The sequence below is a fragment of the Apodemus sylvaticus genome, chromosome 9 (assembly GCF_947179515.1).
Source record: "Apodemus sylvaticus chromosome 9, mApoSyl1.1, whole genome shotgun sequence".
NCBI lineage: Eukaryota > Metazoa > Chordata > Mammalia > Rodentia > Muridae > Apodemus > Apodemus sylvaticus.
Window position 1 is genome coordinate 2552508 of NC_067480.1, and position 27568 is coordinate 2580075.

The following is a 27568-nucleotide window of genomic DNA, read 5'->3' on the forward strand; positions in this document are numbered from 1 at the left end:
ATATTTTTTATTTACATTTCAAATGATTTCCCCTTTTCTGGGTCCCCACTCCCCGCAAGTCCCATAAGCCCTCTTCCCTCCCCCTGTTCCTCCATCTACCCCTTCCCACTTCCCTGTTCTGGAATTCCCCTATACTCTTGCACTGAGTCTTTCCAGAACCAGGGGCCACTCCTCCATTCTTTTTGGACATCATTTAATTTGTGGATTATGTCTTGGGTATTCAAAGTTTCTAGGCTAATATCCACTTATCAGTGAGTGCATACCATGATTCACCTTTTGAGACTGGGTTACCTCACTTAGTATGATGTTCTCCAGCTCCATCCATTTGTCTAAGAATTTCATGAATTCATTGTTTCTAATGGCTGAATAGTACTCCATTGTGTAAATATACCACATTTTTTGTATCCATTCCTCTGTTGAAGGACACTTGGGTTCTTTCCAGCTTCTGGCTACTACAAATAGGGCTGCTATGAACATAGTGGAGCATGTGTCCTTATTACATGCTGAAGAATCCTCTGGGTATATGCCCAGGAGTGGTATAACAGGGTCCTCAGGAAGTGTCATGCCCAGTTTTCTGAGGAACCGCCAGACTGATTTCCAAAGTGGTTGCACCATCTTGCAATCCCACCAGCAGTGGAGGAGTGTTCCTCTTTCTCCACATCCTCGCCAACACCTGCTGTCTCCTGAGTTTTTGACCTTAGCCATTCTGACTGGCGTGAGGTGAAATCTCAGGGTTGTTATGTACAGGTGAGTAATGTTTTTAAAAAGATAGAATAAAATGAGGGCTTTTAAAATGCTCAAAAGAAAAAAATTCATCAAAAACAAATTATTTTTTATCTTCTTGGGCTCACCCCAAAACCAAAAATGGGGGGAGGGGAATCATTTAAGTTTTTTTTTTCTTAAAAAGAAATGAAAGAAGGAAGGAAGGAAGGAAGAGGAGAAGAAGGGGAAGGGAAGGAGGAAGAGAGAGGGAGAGAGAGACAGATAGAGACAACAAAGAATGAGAGAGAGAGGGAGAAAGAGAGAGAGAGAGAACAAAAAATAGGAAAGAAACTGAGAAACTGCTTTAAATTGTCTGGGCTTATCAGAATAAATGGAAATCTGCAACTAACAGAGGTGGGGCGGTAGGAGCATCCATGGAAAGAGACCGAGACCTGGAATAAGGGAGGCACCCAAGACTCAATGGTGGTGATCTTACCTGAATCTCAAAACATTGGGAATATGGAACCTGAAGAGGCTACTTCCTAGGCAGGCAGGAACCCCAGTGGAGTGACTGGGATACCAACCCACCCACACAACTTTCTACCTTAAATTTATCCTGTCTATAAGAAATGCAGGGGTGGGGATGGAGGGTGGAGCAGAGACTTTGGGAACAGCCAACCAATAACTGGCCCAACTTGAGACCCATTCCATGGGCAAGCACGAAATCCCTGACACTATTAATGATAGTCTCCTATGTTTGCAAACATGGCTGTCCTCTGAGAGGCTCCACCCAGCAGCTGACTCAGATGCAGTTACCCAAAGAGTGGATGGAGCTTGGGGACTCCCATGGAAGAACAGGAGGAAGGATAGTGAGCCTCTGAGGGGATAGGAACCCCACAGGAAGACTAACAGAATCAACTAACTTGGGTCATAAGGCTCTCAGAGACTGAACCACCAACCAAAGAACACACAGGCTGAACCTAAGCCTCCTGCACACATTTAACAGAACTGGGCCTTGATCTTCACATGGATCCTGAACAACTGGAGGGGGAGGAGTTATCCCAAAAGCTGTTGCCTCTATGTGGGATATGTTCTTCTAGCTGGGCTGCCTTGTCTGGCCTCAGTGGGAGAGAATGAACCTAGCCTCAGACTTGATGTGCCAGGGTGGTGGGAAGATGCCCAGGGGGGATCTTAGAGGAGAAGGGGAGGAGAGATTGGGGTTAAGAATTGTGGGAGGGGTGACCAGGAGGAGGGCAGTGAGTGGTATGTAAAGTGAATAATTAAAAATTTAAAAAATTCAAAAAAAAAATTTTCTTATTCTTGTCTCCCTCTAGTGGGAAGGAGAGGAATTACTTGTAGTGACACCACAGGTTTCTTGGTTTTGTTTTGGATTTTGTTGTTGTTCATGGTGGGGTGGTTGTTCATTTTGTTTTGTTTTTCAAGAAAGATACAGAGAAATGAAAAGAACTTACTTTTAAGTCTAGCTTTCTCAGCCGGATCCAGAGCAGCCACAGGCTCAGAAACTCGAGATGGCAGGCCTATCCCAGTGTTATTCACTGCTCGGACTCGGAATATGTAGGAACGGCCTTCTATCAAACCAGTGACCGGAAACCGAGCAAACTTCACAGGTGTGTCATTGCACTGAGACCAGGTGTCTGTGCCCACCTCACACCTGAGGGAAAGAGGAATTAGCAGAATGGTAGGCGCTCTATGGCTAAGGCACAAATTCACCCTCTCTTCAGATCTTCCCTGTGTCAGAACGTGGAACTCTTGCGTGGCTTCTTAGTCCTAGACTTCACTCAGCTGCTCTCAAGTTTAATATGTCTTTTTAAATTTTTCTTTTAAAAATTTCAAGTATGTGTGTGTGTGTGTGTGTATGTGTGTGTGTGTGTGTGTGTGTGTGTGTGTGTGTGTGAGTATGATGTGTGGCTCTGTGAGCATTTGTGTGTGTGTACAAGTGCCACAAGTCGGGTGTGGAAGTCAGAGGACAACTTGAAGGAGTTCTTTCTTCCTCTGTCAGGTGGGTCTGGGCATCCACTCCCTTTACCCACTACATCTTTTCAGCCAGCAACTGGTCATCTTTTAACCTGAAGAACGAAGCCTCAGACCTTTCTAAACAAGCAGCTGACTTCTCTTGTGTGTCAAGAAGAGGACTGAGCAAATCATGCGGGTATCCAGAATCCTTCTTATTTCGTTTGTAATGTGTATGGGTGTTTGCCTCTATGTCTGCCTGTGAACCACTTGTGCGTGGTGCCTGCCAAGCACAGATGGCGTTGGATCCCTTGGCTCTGGAGTTGCAGACAGCTGTGAGCGCCATGTGGGTGGTAGGACTTGAACCCAGACTCTTTGAAGAACAGCCAGTGCTTTAACCACTGAGCTGACTCCAGAATCTTTGTGCAGGAGAGGTTTCGGGAAAGGATCCCTCTTCCCTGCGCCACTGGCATCTTTGACTCCACTGTTAGTAATCTGTCTTCTTTAGGAACTTTCTTTTAAAAGCAGAAGTAGGGTCAGCTGGGGCCTAAGATAACTGCACAGCTGGGCATGGCTGGGAAGCTGAGGTAGAAGGATCATGACCCTGAGGCTAGCCTAGGCTCTACAGAGAGACTCTCCAAAAGGTGAACCAACCCACAAAAACAGAATGAAAAGCTATTTGTCCTGCAGTTTGGAAAGCCGCTCAATGTTTTCCTGCTGATCGCTATGTTCTGTGTGAGTTCAAGGGTCAGGAGGTTATTGTAAGATTTTGGTTTTTTTTTTCTTTCCTCATCCTCTACTCTGTTTGCTCTCTCTCAAGCTGATTTTGAACTCACGACCCTTGTACCTCTATCTCGAAAGTACTGGGACTGCATACCATGCCCAGCCTGCATACCATGCCCAGCCGTGCTTGTTTATTTAACAATGAGGTTAATGATTTCCACAGGGAAATGGAGGGCTTGGAAACTGATTTCCAGCTGCCTGCTAATGTAGCAGCTGGGACCCAAGAACGGAGTCAAAGAACTGCTCAGAAGATCACCACAGTTCATATGACGGTATTGAGCCAGTCAACACAGCTTTAAAGACAACATTGGAGTGAATTGTGCAGCATTATAATACAGCAATTCCTTGTCTTTCACAAATAGTATACAATGATTTTAGTTTGAAATACATCCCCAATATGGCACTATATTTAAAATGTATAATTCCCAACTAGTTCCCATGGGAGGGCAGTCCCAAAAAATTGGGAGATGGTTGGGGGTGGGGGATCTTCCCTTCTTCACTATCATTTACATTCTTTGATGCAGATAATGATTGTTTTCTTTAACATTATGTAAATTCCTATAAAATTTATTTGCAATTCATGTCTTCCATTCACTCTTCCTAAATGTCTGCTTTGTAGAGTTTCAGGAGTTGCTATGTGTGGAGAATGGCAGGGAGCTGGGGAGACTACAGCAGTCTGCTAGATGTGTCTCCCAAGGTCTGTCTGTCTGTCTGTCCAGACACTGCCACTGTGACTCAGTGACACTGGAATACACTTCTTAACTTTCATTTGTCCAAGGGGAAAAAAAGAATCTTCTATAGCGTGTTGGAGCAGAAAGAGCGCTGGCCTACAGCTGAGCCATGTTTGAATCCTAGCTCTGGGCTTCCCACCCATGTAACCTTAGGCAAGGTAACGTATCTTTGCTGGCATGTGGCTTGCGCCAGATCTTTCTTTCCTACCTGTAACAACAAGGCCTGTCCAGGATGGTTACAGGTTAGTAACAAATACATGAAGTGTTTAGAACAGTGTTTAGCAAACGGTAGATATTAGCCATGCTGTGCTCATTTCTAAGAGCCAAGGCAAGAGAAGGACGGCATGCACTGATTGGTTTGCAGATCCCTTGGCTATTTGTCAAAGACAACAAAGCAGAAACTGACCGGATAAAGGAGTTTATGTAACCCTTCACATTCGTCAGAAGTAAGTGACGCTTCCATCCTATTTTACATCTGTGGCTAAATAGAAAGAACTGACTGCAAACATTCCTCTGTCGGGTACTGAGCACTTATTGTTTACTTATTGCTACGAATATAAGGTTTGATGCATTGACATAGAGCTGTCTCTAATTGTTTCCACAGCCCAAAGCAAAAAAGAACTGGAGTCACCACTCTAAGAAAAACTAAGTAGTGGATCACATACTTGGGCCAATAGTTTGAATCCATTGCTTGTATTGCCCAAGCCCAGTAGATGTGTAAATGTGCAAATCCTGAGCAAAAATCTCAGGACCCATAAGTTCGGAAGACAATAATCAACAAAGACTCCTGCGTGAGACTGTGGCCCAACACTGTGAACTTTTGTTACTATTTCTTTTTATGTAATATGGATAACTTGAAACCACATCCTACAGTATAAGGAATTAATTAGTGCTCCCAAAGTCAGTACTTTTAAATGACTTCCATCCTAGGAATGCAGATGTTCAGCATATTGAATATCAGTTATTTCAGTTTTACAGTGGCCTCTGCTATTAGGTTTACAAATTAATTATATTCTTGCCAAGTTAGTGACTTGAGTTGGTTGTCAAATTCAAAGGATAAATGTAAATAAGTAGATACTAATATGTATGTAGTTATGTGTAATATATATTGTGTGCATTGTATATATTACACACACATCACATATACACACAGACACATAGAAAGAGAGGGGGAGAGTGGCAAAAACAGAGAAAGCATTTCACTTAGAAATAATGTGAGAAATCAAGTACACATCTGTACACCCACAGAACTATGACTGGGGTTAGGCTGAGCACTAACTTATCAATAAAGTATCCCAGGATAGGGCTCCCTCCATCCACAGCTGGCTGCTTCCAAGAGATGATGATGTAATCCTTGTTAGCATCCAAAGACACCACATCCAGGGGTGCAGCAGGGGCTCCTTCGATCTCTGCATCAGCATCTGTGGAGACAGAGGGATCCTGTTACCTGCTCAGCCAGGTTCTGCCAGCTTGGAAGACTGAGGTCATGGCACACACATTTCCCACACATCACAGTAGCCACATATTCAGTTGTCTCCACAGAGCAAGCTCCAAATCTTATAATTTGTTTAGCATTATAACAAGGTGTGCTTTTCACTTTTGGAGGAAGAACATTATGTGAGAGAATAAAAGGGACTCTGAAAAAAATCCATGAACTTTTCCTCCTTTGTTCTCAAAATTTATCCCCAGAATTAATAAGGAGATGTCAGCTAGGTGACCCACGCCAGAGAGTCCATCAATGATACTTTATCTCTGACAGGCTCCCAAAGGGACGAACAGCCCCTCGTGTTACCTGAATATAAATAGGAAAATAAAAACCATGGAACTTTGCCCACCATTAAATGAGTGTTTCCCTTTTAAAGAAAAAAAGAATCTGCTTTAACCAAATGTGATGGTTATTGGTGTCTATTTGATTGGATTAAGAGGCATAAAGCACACACCTCCGAGTGTGTTGTGAATGTGTTTCTCTGGCCTGGTCAAGGGTTTAACCCAGTGATGGTTTGGCAATCGAATACATTATTGGTAAGTGGTGGGACTCTGGAAAGTGGGGCTTGGCTGGATGAGGCAGGTCAGTGGGACATGTGTTTAAAGGGTATGTCCTGCCTGTTCCTTCTTGCTACCTCCCTCTTCTTCTGATCTGACATGAGTTCAATGGATCTGTTCCACCTCCGGTAGGTCTGATACACATATGTCTCACTACAGGCCCTGAAATATGGGACCAGCCTACAATGGGCTGAAATATCTGGTCCTGTCAAGTAAACTAAATTCTGCGAAAGATCCTGGCAGATAGAAGACCATTTTTAAAAAGATCAGCACACATGATGACTGTTCCCTAACTGAAGATACTTAGGAAAAAGAACTCTGACCCCAAATCCACACCTAAGTATAGTAAAGTCTATGATACTACAGAAAATAGAGAACATTGATTGTTTGTAAATTAAGATCCCCAGACTGTGAGTCCTGCAGACTAAATGAGAACACCAACAAACCACAGCCAAGGCTGAATGTAGAATCCCGCGTGCCAAGCAACAGGAAACAGGTGCTTTACTGGGTATTTCTCTCTCTTCCCAAGCTTTGCAAGCAGGGCAGAGATAGAAGAAAGAGCAGAGTAAGACTGCAGTGGTGATGCGGATGCTGGTAAGCCAGAGGATGCACTCCTCTAAGGGAACAGCTAGCAAGAACACAGACACATCCTTGTCGTAAAGGCCTATGACTCCACACACTGATGGAGCAATTCCCATGGTGACAGCAGAGTCTACTTAGCTGAGCAACCACTGAATCTGGTGTGTAATCGAAAGCAGGGACACAACGTAACAGGAAGGCAGAGAGCCACAAACCAGCATTCTTGTAACACAGTTTGCAAGACGCCATTCAGGGGTGGGTGTGGTGATCTATTAAGTTACTTAGGCATTCATCCACTTACGGCCATTTCAGAGCGTCCATGTGCTGACCCTGAGGAACCACTTCCCAGAAAAGGCTGCCTCAAGGATGCTGGCCTCTTCTTAATCAGCTCCAGCCCCTGCTGACCAGAATTTTTTTCCCAGAAAACCAAAGGTTTCGCTTTAGTGGTTCTTAATTCAAAATACCACAAGACTAACCACACTTTAGCTGTGTCTGGAGAATGGCAGTCCCACTGTCTGGTGATTATATTATTTCATGAACAATCATGTCTTCTGTTTTCTGTATTATCTTACACGTCTACTAAACCTGGGGAATGGGTATTTGTCAGAGTCGCTTTTCTAAATTCATTTAACACTCTTCTAGGTGCTTGTCCTGGCTAGTTATATATTTGCTTGATACAAACTGGAGTCTTTTGGGAAGAAGGACTCTGAATTAAGAAAATGCCTCTACAAGATTTGCCTATAAGCAAGTCTGTCATGCATTTTCTTAATTAGAGATTGGTGGGGGGGCCCAGCCCATTGGGTGGCACCATCCTTGGGCTGGTGGCCCTGGGTTCTATAAGAAAGCAGTCTGAGCAAGCCACGAGAAACAAGCCAGTAACCAGCATTCTTCTGTGGCCTCCACATCAGCTTCTCCCTTTGTGTTCCTGACTCAGCTTCCTCAGTGGTGGAGGCTGGAGGCTTGTCTACCGAGTGAGTTCCAGGACAGCCATGGCTACACAAAGAAACCCTGTCTCAGAGAGAGAGAGAGAAGAGAGAGAGAGAGAGAGAGAGAGAGAGAGAGAGAGAGAGAGACGACACAGAGACACAGAGACACAGAGACACAGAGAGACAGAGAGAGAGGAACCAAACTCTATGAAACCCTAACTAAGACAGTGGTAAACACAATAGTTAAAAGTATTGTTCCTGTTCTCAAGATGGGGCAGCACAGTGTGAGGAGCCAAGCATGCTGGGAATGTCAGGAACACCGCACAGCTGTGGAGTGCCATCAGCGTCCAGTTTCCAGCAGCTGCTGCTGTACCACTGGCCACAGTGCCCTCTCAGCCAACATTTATCCTCTTCAAAGCTTTCTCTCTCCCAACCTCCAAATAGCCTACCTTTCTGTGGGCTGATTCATTTCGTCAAAACCTGTTACTCATTACAGTTTGGCCTCAGACATAGGTTAAAAAAAATAACTTCTTTTCAAAATGTAATCTTATTGTTTATATTTTTATAAAGGTAGTACATGATTATGAAATAGATGTTAATGAAGAAGGTTAAAGTATCCTTTAAATCTGTAACTCAGAATAATGACTAATGACATGTTGGCCTAAGCTTCTCTAGATTATTTTTATATTTATAAACTAAAAGATGAAAATGGTTTTTGAGATGGGTCTTGCTCTATAGTTCAGGCTGACCTTGAATTGGAGATCATCCTGCCTTGGTCTGCTGAGTGCTAGGATTATTGGTGTGTGCCAACACATCTAGCAAAACTGATAATGATTATTACTATTTGTAGCTCAGACTAACCACAAACTTATCATGATCTTCCTGTGTCCCTTCTTATGTTTAAGGATTATGGCTATATGCAACCATACCTGGCTAAATATGATTTTTATATTATTTATTTATTTTATGTATGTGAGTACACTGTAGCTGTCTTCAGACACACACCAGAAGAGAGCATCAGATCCCATTACAGATGGTTGTGAGCCACCATGTGGTTGCTGGGAATTGAACTCAGTCCCTACAGTCAGTGCTCTTAACTGCTGAGCCATTTCTCAAGCCCAATATGACTACTTTTTAAATAACTTGGATCATGGTCTTCATGAGAACTGCTTTTTCTTGATACATTTCAGTAAGTATAGATGTACATCATTAGTTTTCATTGCTGCATACATAGTATTTCTTTTGTGGAACATGAAATTTTAATATTTATTCATATATATTTACACGTCTTAATTAAAATATATGTATAGATAAAGATTTTATTTTACAACTCTCAGATATAGGTAAATATCTGGATTTCTCTGGTTTTATGGAATATTTGTCTTCATCTTTGTCCACTTTGTCCTGGAACTGGAGAAGTTAGACTATGTGCTTTAAATACATAGTTGCAAAACACCCTCAGACTTTGAACCAATTCACAACCACAGCTCTGTACAGGAGGGCCTGCTTCTGCACTCCTCTACCCTGATAGAGTTGTTTTTTATTATGTGTATTGCATGTGTATGTGCACATGTGTATATGGGTAGGGATGCATATGTGCACACATGTATGAAGACTGGGGTTTGAGGAGTGATGTCCTCCTCAGTTGCTCTCCACCTTGCTTTCTGAGACAGTCTCTCAATAAACAAGGAGTTTGAGGAGTCAGTTAAACTGCTGGGGTCTGCCTGTCTCTGAAGCTAGAGTTTCATTTGTCCCCTGCCTCTGCCCAGCCCTACACCCTCCAGTGCTGAGGTTACAGATGTGTAAAAGCTGCTGCACCTAGCTTTCACACGAGTGCTGTGGGCTTAATGTATATGCAGCAGGCACTGACCTGTCCCTCCAGTCCCCACAAGGGAGTTGTAAATCATGTCATCTTTTCAGTATGGCAGGGAAGGCATCACCTGTCTACAATTTAGAATGCTACGTTGCTAAGGACACTTCCCATGTATTTGCTTCCTCTCTCTTTCTCTACCCCTTTGTGTATGTGTGTGTGCATGTGTGTGCATGGGCACACTTGTGCTCCTGTGGGGGAGGGATTAAGGTGGAAGGCAGTATGTAACAAATGTTGACATTAAGTCTCTCTGATGGCAACCTATAAGTGGCTCTAATCTTTTTATTGTTTGTTTATAGTATTTTCACGAGACAAATTATCTATATCATAAAAGCCTGCCCAAATGTACTCAGCTCTGAAACTACACTGTGTTCTACAGAACTCGGTGCTTTACGTACTGACAGTACTGACATAGAAGCTACTTTGTAAGCAGCAAAAACACCAGGACCCCCAAAAAGAATGCCCTTGATAGCCTCACAGTCCACCATGGAAAAAGTATGAAAACACATAAAATATCATTTGAAATGCTTTATAGTTCTGAAAAAGGTGGATATGAATGTATCATATAATCCAGCAATTCAACACTTGGGTATATATTGAAAGGAGATGAAAAACCTGTCCCATAAATATGAATATCGATAGTGCTAGCATGTTTAACAACACGAAACAGTAGGGACAATCTTGCTGCCTATCAGCAGACAGCATGAGGCAATCTAGACATTGAAATACTAATCTAGCCACTGGAAGGGAAAAGCTACCTTATGGGTTATGACATAAGTGAATTTCAAAATGCAGAGGGAAGTCAGACTCAGAAGAACACTGATGGTCAAAGGTTTCCTGAAAGAAAATGTGGATCTGAAAAGGAAGCCCTGGCTAAAAAAGCGTGACTGGACACGGGAGAGCTCCAGGGAACCGAGGTTGACAGAAATGCTAAAGGAGGAAGTTAGGGGTGATGATCTGCTAACTCTGCATGTGCATTTAGAATCACTCCGTGTGCAGCTAATGCGGGGGAGCTTCGTGTGTGCTTACACATAAATAAAGATGTTTTTAAGGCTCTAAAAATGCATCCTTTCAAATGAATAAATGAAAAGATGAAGCTGAACGACAGTGTTTGCTCCACACTTATGGGTCCCTTAGATTCACAACACTGCAGTAGTTACAGTCATAGTCCTAGCAATAATATAAAAAATAAGCGTTTCTAAAAGTTGTTAAATTCACATACAATTGCTGAAATTTTCCCACTTTTTTTCTTTCATATTAACATCTGGTAAATTTTAGCATGTTTCCGTTTTCTTGACTTGAGGATTATAAAGACTGATATGTGTGAAACTGAACCATCGGCCCCTTCTCTGCATCTGGAGTGAAGTCTGGCAGAGGCACAGTTCTAGGTGGGGCCTGAGAAATACAGAGCCACGCAGCCAGGCCAGAGTTCCCAGAACAAGGCCATCAGGGCTTTTGTTTCTGCTTTTGTTGTTTTGAATAACTAGAGGCATTCTCCAGACAGTGAGGGAAAGGGAAGGCTTTGCATATTCAGTCAGAATCTAGTCACATTTATGCAGGTGGTGTGGCTAACCTAACTTCCTGATGAGTCCCAGGGAGCCTGTCTCCATAGCAACCTTTATGAAGGCTGCCTCTTCCATAGCCTCAGCAATACCCGGGCTCTGCCCAGGATGCTTCCATAGAGGAGACACCCTGCCACGCTTCCCCGAGTTATAGATGTTCACATATCTCTTATCGGTGACTATGACCTGTACGTGTTGGCAGGGAACCCTCGGCCATCCTTGGTGAGTGTTGCATGTGGAATATGCAAGATATTTGTTCACCAGACAGAAGTGATGTAAGCAGCCCCAGCAGCCACGGTGCTAGCGAACTGAACTGGGTTCTCCTGCTTACTTGGCAACCAGTTTATCCACTGAGCTCTCTCTCAAACCCACAAAAAATAGTGCCTTAGAATTATTGAACTTTTAAAATTATTGAAACTTTAAATTATTGAAACTTTAAAATTATGAAATGCCATAAAAGGCATTTCAGAAGTAATCAATTATATTGATAAAAGGCTCTAATTGCAGAGCTATTGGTAGTCTTTGGTCTTATTTTAAAGGCATCTGGTCGGCATCTATAGTTCCATCTTGATCGAAATGCCTGTGAGTTGATTTTTCTATTTAGCACATGAGAGATAAAAATAAATTTGCAGAGACCCATTGGACAGAGCTCAGGGAGTCTAGTGGAAGAGTTGGGGGAAAGATTGAGGGACCTGGAGGAGATAAAACTCCACAGGAAGAGCAACAGAGTCAACTAACCTGGACCCCTGGGAGCTCTCAGAGACTGAGCCACCTACCAAAGAGCATACACAGCCTGACCAAGGCTCCCAGCACATAAGTAGCAGATGTGCAGCTTGGTCTTCCTGTGGGGCCTGAACAACTGGAATGTGGGCTATCCTTAAAGCTTTTGCCTGTCTGAAATCTGTACCTCTAACTGGGCTGCCTTGTCTGGCCTCAGTGGGAGAGAATATACTTTGCCCTTCAGAGACCTGATGTGCCCAGGAGGGTCCACCCTCTCGGAGGAGAAGGGGAGGAGGGAATGTGGGGAAGAACTGTGTGAGGGGGAACTGGGATGAGGGGGGCAGTGATCGAGGTGTAAACTGAATAAACAAACAATAAATAAATGGAAAACTTAGTAAATCATCTCTATTGTTTGTACTTATAATTGTGTGTATTTTGATGTCCTCTCTTCTTTCTGGCTGAAAGAGTAGAAGCTTAGAGATGTCAACCTTTCTCCACAGCAGGGCTTGGACATTCAGGCCAAGCACCCTGCAAGTACATCTCCTCCACAGGGTCCACCCCACCCAGGAGACAACACTTCTTAATCAGCCTTCCACCTCCGTACCTGCCCTCTACCCATGACCAGGCACTTATAGGGGCCTCCACATACCAGAGCCCCCCAGAGTCAATCTAACCAAGCCTACACCTTGCCCTTTCTGGGCGACTCCAATGAAGGTCACAGTCCAAGTCCTCCCTTTGCTTCTGGCCTTTGGGCTCTGGAGCCACTGAGCCCTGGTGCTTTCCCCCATGGCCTCCAGGAGCCTCCTGTTTCTGAGACCTGTGAGCAGAATACACTTTGTTTTCTTGAGACTGTCCATGTCTCCTCTGTGGCTACCCCTGAGTGACTGTTACATGAAAGAGCACAGAGAACGGGATAAAGGTGCTAGGATCCCTTGGAAAGCAACTCGCCACTGCACATATGAAGAGTGACATGCCATTGCACATAGGGGAGCACATGCCACTACATATATGAAGAGTGATAGGCTACTGCACATATGGACAGTAACATGCCACTGCACATATCCAGCCCATTCAAGACACCAGTGGGAAAAGAAAGACTAAAACCAATGATTGTAATTTGCCCCAAGAATTGAGTTCCACCACCTGTTTCCTTCTTCATCAAGCCAAAGCCATGAAAAAGAAGAGTCTGGAATGAAGTAATACATTTGCACTCCAAGATGCTTGTTAAAGATGAAACCTCCAGATAGAGCAGTCTTTTCTGTGGCAACATCCAAGAACTAAGACAACTTTCCAAATCACAAGAATCTGGAAGCTCCACTCTGCACTAGACACAAATCCTATTGTTAGTGACAGGCAGGGGTTGCAAACCAATTACCTTTGTTTTGGTGCCTCTGGGGTTATCTAACATTCTTCTCCTGGGTGTTTTGGGAGGATTTCTAACTGACTCTTAGCATTACTAAAACATGCTTGTGCTGACTGGTTTGGTCTCAGTGTTTTAAATGCAGTCATGTGTGGTCATGTGCTGTTGTGGTGAGGTTGTGTGTGACTTTCTGCAGTTATGTGTGGTTGTGTTCATTTGTGTGCAGTTGTGTGTGGTTATGTGAGGTTGTGTATGGTTGTGTTCGGTTGTGTGCAGTTATGTGCTTTTTCCCAGGTCCTACCTCGAACAAAGACGTATGCACTGTACTGTTCATAATACTCTCCCATTCGCACGCGGATTGTGTAGAGACCTTCATCTTCTTTGTTGAGGTGAGAGAAGGTAAGCGTTGCCCGGTCTCCACTCCAGTGCGGCTGCACCCATTTTGATAGAGAAACAGGTGCTCCTAGAAATGTAAAAAGACAAGTGGATTCATTGATTGTTCCCCTCCCTCTCTCCTGTCTTCATTGGAAGTTATTTAACTCTTAGAACTCTCTAGATCTTTAAGCCATTCTGGTGTGTTTAATATTAGGGAGATTATTAAGCAGAAGTGAGGGGCTCCAGGACAGACATGTAGTTTGTAACATCTGACAAGATTAAAATGTAAAGATCTCTTTTCAAAGAGCAGAGAAGTTCAAAGTGTTGAGTTTTGCCTCTGGCTGGTCGATTTATGTCACCCTGACCGACCGGGCTATGCTTTTCTGAAAGGAGGGAGGCTCACTTGAGAAAATGCCTCCACAAGATCTGGCTGTAAGGCATTTTCTTAATTAGTGATTGGTGTGAGAGGGCCTAGCCCATTGTGGGCAGTGCCACCCCAGGCAGGTGGTCCTGGGTTCTCTAAGAAAGTAGGGAGAGCGAGCAAGCCAGGAGAACAAGCCCTAAGCAGCACCCTCCATGGCCTCTGCTTCAGCACCTGCCTCCAGGTTCCTGACCTGCTTGAGCTGCTGGTCTGATTTCCCTCAATGATAGACTGTGATGTGGAAATACAAGCCAAATAAATCCCTCTTACCATGGTGTTTGATCACAGCAAGAGTAACCCTAACCCAACCTCTTTTTATCTTAAAATATCTTGTTACTTATAACAAGGGTTATACAGACTACAAAAAAAATTTTGGTACCATAACTTATGTGCAACAGATAAATATAAATTTTAATATTTTAGAATTGGTGAGTGTTAAGGAAGAATTTTTCTAAAAGACTCAGCTGTATAAATCATTTTTCATATTGTGTGAATTTAATTTTAAATGTAAATTTATAAAATCGTGTTTTAATGTTTATTCTGATATGCCCTTTAACTTTTAGAAGTCACGGTTCATATACAATCCAAAACGCCTGCTTATCCATCTCATCACCATGTTTTCTTTCAGCTGTAAGAGAAAATTAATTCCTTTTGTTAATAATTGGCCCACTCAGAATCTTATATGAAAAGCATGTTCTTTCCACTGAATGCTAAAATCTCTAAACTTCGTTTTTAAGACTCAGAGTCAGAGGTTCCAACCGCTCAAGGAGACTAATGTCCTCAGTTGCTTCGTTTGGAAGGTCCACAGCTCACTGTGATCAGTGATCTCTCACTGACAAGCTCGCTGCAATAAGTGGTCTCTGATGGCAAGCTTGCTGCCTGCCTGTCAGCCCTGCCCCTGTGCTGGGACAATCTCTGCCCCAAACCCAGAGACATGGTCTCTGTGGTAGGTGGATGCCAATGACAGACTTTGTCATCCATGAGGTGGGTACACTGAGGCAGGCAGTTGTTGAGAGTCAGTGCTTAGAGCAGCTGACGAGTGGACCCAGATACCTACAGGGGTTGATGCCAAAGGCAGCCAGTGATTAGAGACATTACTCAGCAGACTTTTCTTTGAGAGAACAAGCTTAGCTTACTGGGGCTGGCACTACCTGTGGCCATCGGAAAAACTATGAACTCTTTTAACTCCTGGGGTGGGCAAGAAAGAAAAAGAAAGAGAAAATTGACACACACACACACACACACAGAGTGGATGAAACAAAAGGCAGAGTCTAATAACTTCATACATACAAATATATATACATACATGTATTACATACATACATGCATTACATACATAACTACAGACTGACTAGAGCAAAGTGCCAGCAAGTTTCACACATAAATACATACATGCATACATACATACATACATACATATAACTGGTGGATGGGGAAAGCTCCAACACATAACCAAACAAACCTTACATACATACATACATACATGCATACATACATACATTCATACATACATGCATACACACACATAGTTAATGGGTGGAAGAAACAATGTGTCAATCCCCATTCACACAAACCTTACACATATAGATTCATACACATATACATTCATATACACATACAGTTGATGAATGGAAGGATACAATGTTCCAGCTCTCCATACTTTATTCTTTCTGCCATAGCTTATATATCTCAGAAAAATCTTTCAAGCAGTATACAGTTACAATGTGATTACAATTTAGTTTTCTTCTAGAAAATGATTATGAAAAAAGTGTGTTCCCCAATAACTTTACAAGAAATAACATTACGTAGTACAGGTAAAGAAAATAAATTATTCCCCCAAAACCACATACATTCATAGCTAAGCAACCTGTTATAGAATAACAAAGTGTAAGCAAGCAAGGTAGTTTCCTCAGACAGCTTCTCTTATTGGCAGGTGGCAATTTGCATTTACAATGGATGAATTATTAGTTATCTTTAAAAGTAATCCTGTAAGAATCTTTAAAAGTAATCCTGTAAGAATCTTAAAAGAATCATAAATATAAACTTTTATATTAAAACAGTCATAAATCCTCAGAATGCCTATCTATTCATCAGCAATTTATTTTCTTTGGTTTTCCGAGACAGGGTTTCTCTGTGTAGCCCTGGCTGTCCTGGAACTCACTCTAGACCAGGCTGGCCTCGAACTCAGAAATCCTCCTGCCTCTGCCTCCCAAGTGCTGGGATTAAAGGTGTGCACCACCACCTCCCAGCTCATCACCAATTCTTATTCAATCATATCAGGAAGCTGAGGGCAAAGATGGACATAAGAAATCAGTCATCACAAGTGCAGCCTCAGTGAGAGTTACGTCAGCCAGGGCTGCCGATGCTCTTGTTCCCTGACCATGAAGATCCCTCGCTTAACTAATAAGAGTGTGCCTCTCTGAACTTCAAACTGTTTCCTGAGATTTTCTACATCAGAGACAGGAGTAAAACCATCTTAACCTAGCTTCACTGACAACTTTATTTTTCCATGTGTTTTCTAAGGGCGGTGGTCATTGCTGACAATCTACCCATCTAAGTTCTTCTCTAGGGCGGTGATAGAATCATAATCTACTCCAGCAGCAATGCCTAGAAGAGGTCAAGCATTATTATTGTGAGTGCCAGAGATTCTGTCCAGTGAGGGCTAGAGGTTCCCTCAGAGTCCTCATACAATTCTTATATTAAGAGGGATGTGAGGGCAGTAAGCAGAACAGAACTCCATAACAACATGAAGTGCTCAGGACATGTGGTCCTTGGGGCCATCCCACACCAAGGGTCACTCTTGTGGCTGTGTTAACAGGTGGGCCACATTCCATGAGTTCTAAAGCAATTTCTTGTTCCTCCTGCATGGCTCTGGGCAAGTGGGGAAGGTTCCTCCTACTGTGGGTCCCCATACTGTTTCCCTATAGAATCTGTCCTGTCCTCTGGGGTCCAGTCAGAGTCACCACTTCAATGCTGCTGCTGCTGGGACCACTATCTTGCTAATTCCAATCTGGGCCAAGTCATGGTCCAAACCACCATGTTCGAACCTTAGGGGCCCCAGACTGTCTCAGATGTTCACATGTATACCTGACTGCCAGGTTCTTAGCTCAGTGGGCATTTGCCCACAGCCCATCCTGAGCCTGTATTGCCTGGTTGACCAGTTGGCCTGTCTTCTCTGCTATGTTCATGCTCTCTAGTCCCATGGAATTTCATGCATAAAATGGAAGTTCTTAGGGGAACCACATATATGCCAAAGTCTGTCATTGGCACCCACCTACCACAGAGACCATGTCTCTGGGTTTGGGGCAGAGATTGTCCCAGCACAGGGGCTGGGCCAACAGGCAGGCAGCAAGCTTGCCAGTGAGAGACCACTTATTGCAGCGAGCTTGTCAGTGAGAGATCACTGATCACAGTGAGCTGTGGACCTTCCAAACGAAGCAACTGAGGACATTAGTCTCCTTGAGCGTTTGAACCTCTGACTCTGAGTCTTAAAAACAAAGTTTAGAGAATTTTAGCATTCAGTGGAAAGAACATGCTTTTCATATAAGATTCTGAGTGGGCCAATTATTAACAAAAGGAATTAATTTTCCTTTATAGCAAGAAAACACGGTGATGAGATGGATAAGCAGGTGTTTTGGATTGTATATGAACTGTGACTTCTAAAAGTTAAAGGGGCTTGAGAGATGGCTCAGTGATTGAGAACACTAGCTGCTTTGCCTGAGGACTTGAGTTCAATTACAAGCACCCACACGGTGGCTCACAACCATCTGTAACTCCAGTCCCTGGAGGAACTTAATGGCCTCCTCTGTCAGGGCATACATTGTATGCACAGATACACATCCAGGCAAAACATCCATACACATAATTAAATCTTTTAAAAAGGATAAAACTATATGAATGTCAAGCCGGTGGCTACACAGTATGAAACCCAGTTCACCTGGCCTTCCAGAGCAGTCCCGTGTGCTGACACTGTTTACAGTCCCCAAGAGTCAGTCCCAGCAAAAACAAAACAAACAAACATTGTAACTTTTATCTATTTTGTATCCATTTTTGTACTGGCTTACGTATCTCACATGAAGAACATATTTACTATAAACTTTTAAAATATAAATACACTATCACATTAAAGTAAAATTACTAATGTCTGAATTGCTTCTAAAATTTTACTCTGCTGATTAATAATATTAGTACTTGATTATTTCATGATATTATACGTTTTTAAGGTTTTATACAACTCTTATAAATAATACCTATAAGTAAAAATACTTTATCTAATAAGCTAACTTATAAAGTAAATATATAGTTTTTTGGTAATTTATTACACATATTACTTGGTAACAAGGAAATCATACCTTCAAAATTATATTTTAACTGGGTATGGTGGCACACATCTTTAATCTCAGCACAGGGGAGGCAGAGTCTGTCAAATCTCTGTGAATTTGAAGCCAGCCTCGGCTATATAGTGAGTTCCAGGACAGCCAGGGCTACATAGTGAGACCCTATCTCAGGGATTAAACAGAACAACAATTGTGTGTATGTGTATGTTACATATATATGTATATATATGGTACATATGTATATATGTATGGTACACACATATATACACGATGTCTTCATTTTAAAATGTATGTTAAAAACTTAGTGCAGCAGTGTGTTGTCTTTAGCATATAAGTTCTGTTAGTCCTGAGAAGTGGATCTGCAAGAGGCCCACATGCATCTTTAATTAAGAAGCAAAGTCAGAAGCAGATGGATTTCTGAGTTCGAGGCCAGCCTGATCTACAGAGTGAGTTCCAGGACTGCCAGGGCTACACAGAGTAACCCTGTCTCGAAGAAGGAGGAGGAGGAGGAGGAGGAAGAGGAGGAGGAGGAGGAGGAGGAGGAGGAGGAGGAGGAGGAGGAGGAGGAGGAGGAGGAGGAGGAAAAAGAAGAAGCAAAGTAAAAACTCAGTCTGAAGACTCACCATTTCTATACCACTGGACCTCTGGCTGGAAGTGTTTAATTTCAGGAGTGATGACCACACGACAGCCCAGACTCATGGTCTCTCCTTCTCTCCCAAAAGACACATCAAACTTGTCATCGAAGTGGATCTCAAACTTGGATGCATAACCATAAGGGGTCACAGCAACTGAATACAACAGAAATAAACACCAGTCGTGTAATCTTTCTCTTTGAAGAAATACAGTATTATAATAAATTTAGGCAGAAAGCAGCTGAGATAAAAAAAATAGACCAAATTATTTATGTGGGCAAAAATCAAGTTCTATTTAGGAAATACATAGAACATATGCCTATCTCGTTTGCATAAAATTTCTAACTCATTGACCATATAAGATAAATGTCTATTTTTATTATTATAAGGAACACAATTTAAAGGGTCACATGTAATATCTTAAATGTAAATTAAAACCACATTTAGCCTAGACTTTCTTACTTATAGTATAGGAGCTTTTTAATCTTAGATTTTGAAGTGAATTATACTGCTTAAGTAGAGGTAACAGAGGGATGCTTTGTCCCCAGGTTTTTAGAGCTGACTTCCCACTGAACACCAATGCAGTGTTTGATGGTCAAGCTCAATCTAGATACAGAGAAGTTAGAGATTGCATGCACTTCCACTTGGGTCTGGGACCTTAGGACTCATAACTCTCCTCTCTCCCCCAAGGCAGCTCTGGAGCCAGCCTAGCCTCTGCAGCCTGTGCAGGATAGGATCCAGTCAAATCTCTCAGATTTCATTAGAATATTATCACATAGAAATTAGGCAGATGGGAGATGTTCTTCAAAGAGAAGCTATTTTCCCGTTGACTAGTGGTTGCCTGGTAACACACAAGTTGAAGGTAGTACAATGTGTTGGTTGAAAATCAAAGTTCTGGAAAGTTCTGTGGGTGAATGTGGGCAGACATTTAGCCGTACTCCAAGTCCCACACAAAAGCTTCTCTGTGGAGAACATCATGGTACTTAGCTGATAGGATTATTGTGGGCTTAAGTGAACTGATAGCTATTAAATACTTAGAATACCTGACAAAATTGAACTTAATGAAGGACAGGTTGTATTTTCAATATAATATTTCAAGGCCTTGGGAAACGAGACAAGACCTAACAAGAAAAGACTCAAGAACTACTAGACTTTGGCAGGTAGGGGCTACAAAGTCATGGTATTGGCTGCCTACTACCATGAGTTCCAGAACCCCCATCTGAAAAGAGAAAGACTAATTACTCTGTTACCAGGTTGTTGCAAAAAATACACTATGCACCCATGTAAAGTGCCTAGCACATTTAGTAACCTGTCTCTATGTAGCAATTTCTTTCCTAATCCAGGAGAGTTGATGATGATTTTTAGACATTTGCTCAACCTATAAATATTTCTAAGAATAATCTTCTAGAAGTTTTACTATTTTGAACGTTTAGTATTTTTCCTATTGAGGTTTCTTATAATATTTTACATAGGTCATCAAAAAATGAAGTAACTTTCTGAAAAGCATATGACAAATTAATAGGATTGTTTTGTTTTCAACCAACACCTGGTACTGCCTCCAACTTGTGTGTTACCAGGCAACTACTAGTCAACAGGAAATAGCTCCTCTTTGAAGAACATCTCCCATCTGCCTAATTTCTATGTGATAATATTCCAGTGATATCTAAGATATTTGACTGGATCCTATCCTGCACAGGCTGCAGAGGCTAGGCTGGCTATGAAGCTGCCTTGGGGGAGAGAGAAGAGTTATAGGAAAGTTCTATATCAGTCCTAAGGTCTCAAACTCAAGTGGAAGTGCATGCAATCTCTAACTTCTCTGTATCTGGGATTGCGCTTGACCATCAACGACTGCGTTGGTATTCAGTGGAAAGTCAGCTCTAACAACCCGGGGACAAAGCATCCCACAGTCACTCCCATAGGCCTGTGTCACATGTGCTTTCCCACATGACATACTGCAAATAAAAATTTACCAACTTTATGAGGTTTCCAGGACTTTACAATGAATTGATGCAAATAGAAAACACCTGCCCACATTAGAAAACAAAAATGCATGTCAACCATTTAAACAAAACCAAGAGCAGAAAGCTTTGTCTGTGATGCTTACAAACATATTCTAAGAACCCAGCACATACGTAGGTACTAAACACACATTAATCCAATTTATGACCTTAGCCCCTCTTGTTTCTGGTAGGAACAGATGTACTAAGGCAATCAGATGCACAAGAGGCGATCAGCGGGGGCTCTGGAAAGAAGAGTCAACCTGGTCTTTTAGAATATAGCTTGACAGTGAAGAAAAAGGAAGAAATCTGGCCACCGGAATGAGCACAGTAGGCTCCGAGGATTGAGGAAAGATAAATCACACCAATCACGGGACTTTGGGGGCTTTGTCATGGTTTCAGAGTGATGTGTTGGGGAAAGATCACTTCTCTCCTTTATTCTGCCACAAGATTGACACCAGGGGTTATAACTTTGGAGTTAGGAACCACTCATGAAGTCAGTCAACAACAGGCTGTCTACTGACAGCAAACCAAACCAAGGAAGTGGAAAGCCAAGGAGAAGGTAGTAGTATTAAGTATTTTCAGGACTGCCTATAGTGAGAATTTTGGTTTCTTGGAAAACACAGTTATGTGAATATGTTTGTTTTCATCCCGGGTGTGGGATATCAGGCTGCTCTGGATGGTCTACAGCTGCTTTGTCTCGTGCTCTGGCAGGGGCATGATTCTGCTGGCTGAAAATGGTTTATGTTTGGAATTCTGGGGACATTTTAGAGGGTATAAAGACACTCTGAAGCTAATAGAAAAGAAACTGGGGAAGACCCTTGAGGACATCTGTACAGGGTGAAAGTTCCTGAACAGAACACCAATAGCGTATGCTCTAAGATCAAGAATTGACAAATGGGACCTCAAAATACTACAAAGTTTCTGTAAGGCAAAGGACACCATCAAAAGGACAAATCAGCAACCAACAAATTGGGAAAAGATCTTCACCAACCCTACATCAGATAGAGGGCTAATATCCAATATATATAAAGAACTCAAGAAGTTAGACCCCAGAAAGCCAAAAACCCTATTAAAAATGGGGTACAGAACTAAACAAAGAATTTTTACCTGAAGAACTTTGGATGGCTGAGAAGCATCTTAAAAAATGCTCAACTTCATTAGTCATTAGGGAAATGCAAATCAAAACAACCCTGAGATTTCACCTTATACCAGTCAGAATGGCTAAAATTAAAAATTCAGGAGACAGCAGGTGTTGGTGAGGATGTGGAGAAAGAGGAACACCCCTCCACTGCTGGTGGGGTTGCAAATTAGTACAACCACTCTGAAAATCAGTCTGGAAGTCCCTCAGAAAACTAGGCACATCACTTCTGGAGGACCCTGCTATACCACTCCTGGGCATATACCCAGAGGATTCCCCACCATGTAATAAGGATACATGTTCCACTATGTTCATAGCAGCCCTATTTATAATAGCCAGAAGCTGGAAAGAACCCAGGTATCCCTCAACAAAAGAGTGGATGCAAAAAAATGTGGTATATATACACAATGGAGTACTACTATTCAGCCATTAGAAACAATAAATTCATGAAATTCTTAGACAAATGGATGGAGCTGGAGAACATCATACTAAGTGAGGTAACCCAGTCTCAAAAGATTAATCATGGTATGCACTCACTAATAAGTGGATATTAGCATAGAAAATTGGAATACCCAAGACATAATCCATACATCAAATGATGTACAAGAAGAATGGAGGAGTGGCCTGGTTCTGGAAAGACTCAGTATAGCAGTATAGGGCAAAACCAGAACAGGGAAGTGGAAGGGGTGGATGGGAGAACAGGGGGAGAGAAGAGGGCTTATGGGACTTTCGGGGAGTGGGGGGGGGGGCCAGAAAAGGGGAAATCATTTGAAATGTAAATAAAAAATAAATGGGGGGGGGGGGCGGAGAGCCAAAGCCTGGAGCGACTGCTGTGGCTGCTGCTCCCCCTGCTGCTGCCTTCCTCCCCTCTCCTCTTCCCCTGCTGCTGTCGCTGGCTGGAAATGTCCTGACAAGGAAGACCGAACTTGCCCTAAGGAACTTGATGCCTCCAATCAGCAGGAAATAGTCTAAAAAGATCCATGTCCCCCTTTCCCCTCTAACCTTTCTTTGCTACCTAGTGTTGGGCGGTTGGGGGGGATTAGGGTGGAGAAGGGTGCTAGATAGGAGAACCCAATAAAGTAGCAAAAAGTATAGTTACCCACACTCACTGTTTATTACTTAACAGAAATAGTAGAAAATAAGTGTAGGCTTGACTGTCTGAGCATATGATCATTTTAACAAATACAAACAGGCTACTTTTAAAATATAAAGAACAAATCAATTAACCTTGGATTTACAGAACAGTAACCAAAGAACTTAAAAACAGCAAACTAACCATGGGTAGGTAGTAGGTATTATATCCATCCTGGTATGTACTAATACATAAGTATTGTGAATTTATTTCATTATTTTAAAAATCAGGTTGCTTCCTTAAACTCAAGGATTCAGAACATTGTTTGGAATTTGAACATTACTGTGGTACACTTTGCATAAAGATGGCCCTTAGCGAAAATGATAGTAAACTTACAGCTGAGAGGAGTGGAAACCCCACCACGGAGGAGAGACTCGTCCAATTCTCCTTTATATCCTAGAGAAGACACGAGGAGACATGTGAGCTACTTTGTGTTGCGTGAACTTTAAGCATGTGCAGCAGTTTTAAATCCACTTTGAATAAAGCAAAAGCAAGCCTACTCTTGACCACAACTGAGGCATATGCTGAGAGCTCTCCTTGGACATTCATCGCCGAGGCCCGGTACTGAGCAGTGTCTTCAAAGTCACACCTGCGAAAACACACGAAGATGAATGACCATGATGGTGACTCCTTGTAACAGTTGACTTGTTTCTCAAGGAGTGAAGACTGTTAGATAAACCTGCATGGGGACCAGAAAGAAGGTAAACTTTGTCTGTGCCCTGAGTGATAAGATGCTTTCCTGAGTGTCTGGTGATGTTGCACATACACACTGGTCAGCTCCTGGAATGTCTGGTTGTCTCACACACACACACACACACACACAGAGGTGTGCTCTTACTTGGTGATCTCAAGAGTATGCATTCCATATCGGCTTTCAATGATGTACTTTCCTGGGTTTGCATGGACATTTATAGGCACCTGGTTCTTATACCTGAAAGATAACAAACAAGATGAACAGATTAAAGAATAATTAACTACCTGATCTCTCTGTGTGTGTGTCTGTGTGTGTGTGTCTGTGTGTGTGTGTGTCTTTCTCCTCTCCAAACACACAGGAGGAGAAGGAGACTCAGTGGCAATGAATGGGAGGCGCAAGGGGGAAAGAAGAGGGAGGAGGGCTGAAATTAGGATGTAAAGTGAATAAAAGAGTGAACGAATGGATAGATAGATAGATAGATAGATAGATAGATAGACAGTAGGAAAACAGGATGGCTCATTGACGTTGTTCAAAGTCAAGATGGTTATTTCCTGAGGCGGGCACATGGCTTGAAGAAAGTGTCTTTGGTGCTAAATAGACTTGGGCTCCATGTGGGTGCTGGTATACACGTGGGTATATACAGTCCAAAATACACTCACCCAAACTCTTCCTTTATATATAACATACATTTCTTTGTATAAAAATTATATTCAACAACAACAACAGAAATTGACTATAGTAAAATACAATGAAAGCTTGTGTTGGGATTTTTGTTATGGGCTCCCTCTGTGGGAGGAAAGCACAATATTCCTCCTACTGGCATTCTCAAATGTTATTCTTCAGAACAATGTCGCTGTACAGACAGGCCATTATACTGAAGTGACTTGGTTTTTATCATAGTAAAAATGACTTTTGCCTGAGGATAACTTCAGACCGTGACAGGAGACTTCCGACTGACTGTCCCAGTCCTGTTTGTAGCTTGCTGGTCTCACAGAAGGTAGGCCATGCAGAAGGAGGCCTTCTCTGTGAGACAATGACTTCCAGTCTGTAAGTGGTACGTGACCTTCTCAAGTCCCCAAGTTCTCAATAGCCAGTGCTACGGTGCCACATAAGGTTTATCTACTCAAACTTTTTTTTAACTCTTAAAAAGAAGAGAGGAGGGGCTGGAGTGATGGCTCAGAGTTTAAGGGCACTGTTTTTCTAGAAGTCCTGAGTTCAATTCCCAGCCACCACATGGTGTTGGCTCATAACCATCTATAATGAAATCTGGTGCCCTCTTCTGGCCTGCAGGTGTACATGCAGGCAGAAAGCTGTATGCTGTATACATAATAAATCTTTTAAAAGAGAGAGAAGGGGGAGGAGAAGCAGTAGCAAGGGATTCCTTGCTTCCCTTTCAGATAAACTACCACATGTGCTCAGGTAAAAACTAATAATATAACTAGGAAACACAGGTGGCAAAGAAGTCCCTGCTCTGTGTATATACAGCATCAGGAAATCCAGCCCTTACAACCATCAAATGAGAGGACAGTATTTAACCTCACTCCCCAATGACTAGGACATGGAGAGATCAGGGAACTCACCCCCGTCACAAAGGCAGGCACAGCAGAGCTAGGATTTGAACCAGGACTGCTGGCTCCTGATCCATGTGGCATGTTCATGTTTAATTGGTCTCTATGTGGCTGCCTTTCATTTATCTAGATTTTTTGAAATGGATGTCCAGAAGGTTGGGAGGAGTAAAGCGGCACAAAGGAAGAGAAAAATATTGGCTTCAGTTGACTCTTTCATCCTAACTTTGTCCTCCAAAGATTCACATTGGAAGGTTGGTCTCCAATGTTGTAGCATCCTGAGGAAGTGAAATCTTTACTGGAGAGGGTCTTGGATCATTGAGTGCCTTGTGTCTCATTAATTCCAAGGTACTGGGTTGCTATAAAAGAGCAAGTCCTCTCTGTTTTCTGTATCAATGTGTTATTTTTTCCTCTGGCAGTGCTCGCTTACTGTGATTGCTTTTGCCATGGTGTGGCACTGCCAAGCAGTACCTCATAAGAGTTGGCATGCTGTTCAAAACCGTCAAATAAATCTACCTTTGTGTAGATAGCCTTAGGTATTCTGATATAAAAGTAAAAATCTAATATAATTTCTAATATAATAAGTCACATGGTTTGTTTTTCTTCTTTTTATGTTTACGTGTGCATGATATATGTGCATGTCTCTATGTGATCACACATATATGTGTTCTGGTACACGTTGAAACCTGAAGTTGAAATCAGCAATTTTCCTCAATTGTTTTTCCATCTTTTTCCTTGGAGCAGGGCCTCTCAATCAAACCCAGAGCTCAATGATATAGCTAGTCTAAAAACCAGCTTGCTCTGAGGAGCCCCTGTTTCTGCTTCCCAAGGCTGAAATTTCACGTGAGCCACCATGGTAACCAGGCATCTATATGGGTTCTGGAGAATCTGAGCCTTGGTCCTCTTGCTTGCATGGTACGAACTGTTTCCCAAGCCCCTACACATTTCTGTTGCTCTGTCATTCTCATTTCCCACGTAGCTAAACTGCAACCCAGCTGTCAAGACTTGTGAGATGCCAAGTCTTCAACACTCCTTTTTATAAGTCTTACAAGTTATGAACTGTTTTCATCTCTTTGAATCTTGGTTAATCCCTAAATATAACATTTGTCCACATTATTGTTGAAGGGCAGTGAGACAGTTCTTAGGTAAGGCACTCAGAACAAGCCTGAAAATGACTAGAATTTGATCCCTAGGCCTTCACATTAGAAAGAGAGGAACCGGCTCCCCCAAGTTGTTCTCTGACTTCCCCACACATGCCACAGCATGTACATGCACAGACATGCATACACATGCATACATATACACACACTAAATGAATGCAATTTTAAAAGTTATGGTTGGGTCTGCATCTCTCCTACTGAGTTGCTAGTCCTTTGATGATGGGAAACTGTGTGTGATATACATTCCCTTCTGTTCCCACTCCTGAGGGAGCCATGGGTGTATCAAAGATGCTCGGTGTTGGTTAAACTGAATTGAATAGAATTGTTGTATGATAAAATAGTTAAATTATAGCTTTTTTTCACTAAAGAAATCAAGTTCTGGAAAATACACACCTTGCGCTATGGATGATTTCGAATGAGTGTGCGCATGAAGAGAGCAAGTTTCCCTCGGATCTGAAATGAAGAGAATTGTTCTAGCCCAAGCCTCACAGCTGGGTGGCAGGCGTGCTGTATGATTCACTCCCGACTCAGAACACATTTCTGCTTCTTGGAAGCCTGGAAGTGGCTTCAGACAGTGGTCTCAATACAGAGCTCTCAGCAGTCGGGACATATGGTCAGAGACAGCTGTCAGCAGCTCTTAATCTCAAATGCTCCCGTTTTCATGAGCAAAGGGGTGTGCTTTCTGATATGGTAGCTTTGGGTCAACTGAGGCTCAGCTGAGCACCTCCTGTTTGCTTGGGTGTTGATATGGTGGTGGTGGTGGCTGTGGCTGTGATGGTTGGGTGTTCGGTTGGGTTTCCACATGCTGAAGGTTTTCAGTACCTCTTCCCGGCGCAAGGGGATCAATGTGACACTAAACATTGTGTC

The 27568-nt window shown here is 42.5% G+C and overlaps 1 protein-coding gene across 1 annotated transcript in view; it reads right to left on the reverse strand.

The window, feature by feature from the left end:
• The window catches only part of Myom1 (myomesin 1), a 113282-nt gene that overhangs the window by 62831 nt on the left and 22883 nt on the right, over positions 1–27568 (reverse strand). The window contains exons 6-12 of the mRNA XM_052193315.1: positions 24121–24213; positions 23783–23871; positions 23619–23678; positions 19004–19168; positions 13549–13710; positions 5467–5608; positions 2175–2374 (exon numbers count right to left, since the gene is read on the reverse strand). Of these exons, the coding sequence (XP_052049275.1) occupies positions 2175–2374; positions 5467–5608; positions 13549–13710; positions 19004–19168; positions 23619–23678; positions 23783–23871; positions 24121–24213 (911 nt within the window). The remainder of the gene's footprint in view (positions 1–2174; positions 2375–5466; positions 5609–13548; positions 13711–19003; positions 19169–23618; positions 23679–23782; positions 23872–24120; positions 24214–27568) is intronic.